This window comes from Montipora capricornis, chromosome 1 (genome assembly GCF_036669925.1).
Source record: "Montipora capricornis isolate CH-2021 chromosome 1, ASM3666992v2, whole genome shotgun sequence".
NCBI lineage: Eukaryota > Metazoa > Cnidaria > Anthozoa > Scleractinia > Acroporidae > Montipora > Montipora capricornis.
In genome coordinates this window covers 43,103,085-43,106,486 of record NC_090883.1, presented here as the reverse complement: position 1 = coordinate 43,106,486, position 3,402 = coordinate 43,103,085, and the positions used below count along the sequence as shown (strand labels likewise).

The 3,402-nt window shown below is 41.2% G+C and overlaps 1 protein-coding gene across 1 annotated transcript in view; it reads left to right on the top strand.

Moving 5' to 3' along the window:
• The window catches only part of LOC138045416 (TNF receptor-associated factor 4-like), a 10,604-nt gene extending 7,624 nt beyond the window's left edge, over window positions 1-2,980 (top strand). Inside the window, exons 6-7 of the mRNA XM_068891925.1 lie at window positions 619-693; window positions 1,226-2,980. Coding sequence (XP_068748026.1) covers window positions 619-693; window positions 1,226-1,807 — 657 coding nt within the window. The 3' untranslated portion in view covers window positions 1,808-2,980. The remainder of the gene's footprint in view (window positions 1-618; window positions 694-1,225) is intronic.
• The last annotated feature ends 422 nt before the right edge of the window (window positions 2,981-3,402 follow it).

Sequence of the window (3,402 nt, the reverse complement as noted above, 5' to 3'; positions counted from 1 at the left end):
ATAGCGCAATTGATTCCTCTGTGACTTATCCACTTTTTGACCTAAGCATAAGCAGAAGCAAACGCTGCGGGTGGGTTTTGATCATTAGTACTTTTTGTTACTTTTTCTTTAATTGACAACAAGTCAATGCGCTTGTGTTTGTTGCTTGTGCTTATTTTTGCGTCGTAGGTGAAAGCCCTAATCCCAGATTTAAACCAAGTAGTTTATTTATACACTCCCAAATGTTTATCAACGCTGATATTTGGCTAAATTTTACATTACTATGCAAGGAAGTCAATCTGGAAACACAAAAATAGGCAAAACAAGCTTTTTCGCCCAAAAGTTAAAAAAATGAAACCAAAGTTTACGCTAATCCTGGATTAAATTAATCGGCTTTTGAACAACCGGGCCCTGAGTGGGTGAGAACTTAATGGGGTAGAGCATGGGGATGGGTTCAAATCATGTCAATCTGGTGTTCTTAATCCTGTGACTACTTGTTTGCTATTTGCGACCACCATGCTTCTTCAAATCCGCAATTAAAATGTATGAATTCTCAATGACACGGAGCGATGGTCGTTGACTGACTTTTTATAGATTATCAGTAAACCCATGAAGTGTTTTAATTACTTCGTTCTTTAGCTTTCTTTTCACTTGACGGAGTGTACGTTGGCAGTTCACCCTTGCTATTATCTGGACATTGGTTGTACCTTCAAGGTAAAAGTAAAGTAAAGTAAAGTAAAGCAACCATATTTAACGTCGATAACTCGTAACAGTAATTCAACTGACAAACCTGAGGTCGACGTTGCGCTCATTTTACTCCCTCCTCGCCATCAGTGCTCCGTTTTACGGGTATTTAAAGCTGCTTAAAGTGGTACTACGACCAAAAAAACAATTCTTTTTTTCTTTGGAAATACGTTTGCGTTAATTCGCAGGCTAGTCTTGCGGAGGTCGTAGTTTCGAATCCTTCCCAGTTGTCCATTCGTCCGTCGCTAGGCAACTAGTTTCATATCCTTTCCACGGGCGCTTTACACCTTGGATTTCCACCTTCGTGAATTTCTATTTACCTATGCGTACGTAAACTTTCACGTTTACTGTACGTGTGGCTACTCATGCATACATCGTCTCTACTTTATTTACGCACGCTGAAAAGCCAATTCAAGTTTACTTACGCATAGGCGCGTAAAAAAAAATTGGCCTCACTGGAAATCCACCTTTAAACATCTATAGTTGTTTTTTTTTGTTTTAGGGGAAACGCGATGCCCTCGATGAGCACTCCAAAACCGCGGTTCACACACACCTAAGCTTGGCTATGCAGAAAATCCGCGAGAACGAAACTCGGAGCACTTGCACCAACGGAGTGTTCATCTGGAAAATCTCTAAGTATAAGCAGCAGTATGACCTGGCAGTGGCTTCGCCCGAGGATCTTGCGATTTTTAGTCCTCCCTTCTATTCGTCTCAGTACGGGTACAAAATGAGACTCAAGGCATATTTACAAGGACGCGATCGCGGAAAATCAACGCATTTGTCTCTGTACATTATCATAATGAAAGGAGAGTACGATGCGCTGTTGGACTGGCCGTTCAAACAAAAGATAACATTCTTTCTCATCGATCAAGGCGAGCAGAAGAATCATCGAACTCATCAACTCAGTCCGAATCGGTCCTTGCCGAACATTAAAGTCGTGTTTAATCGGCCAACGATGAGAGAGAATCTTGGCATCGGTAACCCATGCTTTGTACCCCACGAGGTTCTAGAATCTGAGGAGTTCATCAAAGATGATACCTTATTTATAAAGGCGGTTGTGGAGCCTGCAAAGATCGCTTCATAACTTGTACGCCGGGGATTTACAGCTCCTTGTTTCACGTTCAACTGACTGTCTTAGTACTGAGAGAGAAGTAGCATCGCGTTTTACAGCAAACAGGAAATGCGAGACTCGAATTTGCTTTTGCCAAAAATTAAAAAACCCTTGATTTTCGCTCATTGCTTGCCTGTCATCTTAGGCTATCGTAAATCTTCTAAAAAGAGAGGGAAAAGATGGAAGAATATAGTCTTTGAGCAACAGCCGAGCGTTTGAAGTTTCTCGTTTCACGTTAACGCAATGCTAAATCTCTGGAGTGATGTAAAACATTTCGCGATAAAAGTGACATATACGTAGCTCATAGCTCAGTTGGTTACAGCGTCGCACCGGTATCGCGAGGTCACGGGTTCGAATCCCGTTGAAGTCCTGAATTTTTCAGCCTTCTCTACGCAATTGCAAAAATTGCATTCACAACTGCGAGGATCATAGCTTCACTTTGATTTCATATCCGCAGTTCATATATGATCCATTTCATATATCATTTCATCGTTGATATATAACTTAGTAAGCGCCATCTCATTCAATCGGCCACGTCACTGGTCCAAGCCGAACTCATTGAGGCATGTCCCTTCCGATCTCGAGTGCAAAAGTTCCGTCTCCCTTTATGTGCTTTAGGACAGAGACCTTAGGCGTAAATGTTTTTTAAATTGCAATCTATTAACTATGTAATAGTATATACCACAAGAGCATAGTTAATAGAGGGGAGCTCCCTCTATTAACTATGACAAGAGTGAATAGTGCTTTCTGCACATTCTTATTGAGCAAAGGGAGAAAAACAAAATGGCTTCCTGTTGCGCTTTAGGAGCAAAATTTATCGATTAACGAGACAATTATTTCAAAAATAAAAAAAATGGCAACGAGGTTTGGTTTGACTGTATTTAATAGTATTACAATACTTTATACATCCTTAGCCTCGTGTTTATGTTTCAAGACAAAGGACTTTTCTCATGAATGTGAGGCTAAGGATGTATCAAGTATTGTTATTCAAATTTGGGCGCCATTTATGCAAAGGATCTATGGAAAGTTGTTTAATCTTTCCAAACGGCATGAAAAATGTACAATGCCTTGTTCACGTGAACTATTTTCTGATGTATATTTGTTGCTTATTGTTAGAAATAAATCAAAATTTCAATCGGCTGATTATTCAACTTGTGTGGTATATACTGTATATACTAAAACAATTATTTACCTCATTGTCGGTGAAAGTAATGGATGCCTCCCGAGCTGTGAAGCGACGACTATTCACCTCCACTTCGACGGATTATGCGTCCTGACGAAATACCTTATGAGGGGCCCAAGCGTGTTCCAAGAACCACTAAAGGATATAGATTTTGTACACTCGTAATTTTTCTTGTTCGCGCCTTTAAGGACGGTGCCTACTATAATTGTTATTGCGCATACGTTTTGCGCATCTCCAGATACTCGGTGGCGCGGTGACCTCATGGTTAGTGTGCTCGGCTCCGGATCGAGTGGTCCGGGTTCGAGTCCTGGCCAGGGACATTGTGTTGTATTCTTGAGCAAGACACTTTACTCTCACGGTGCCTCTCTCCACCCAGGCCCGGGTT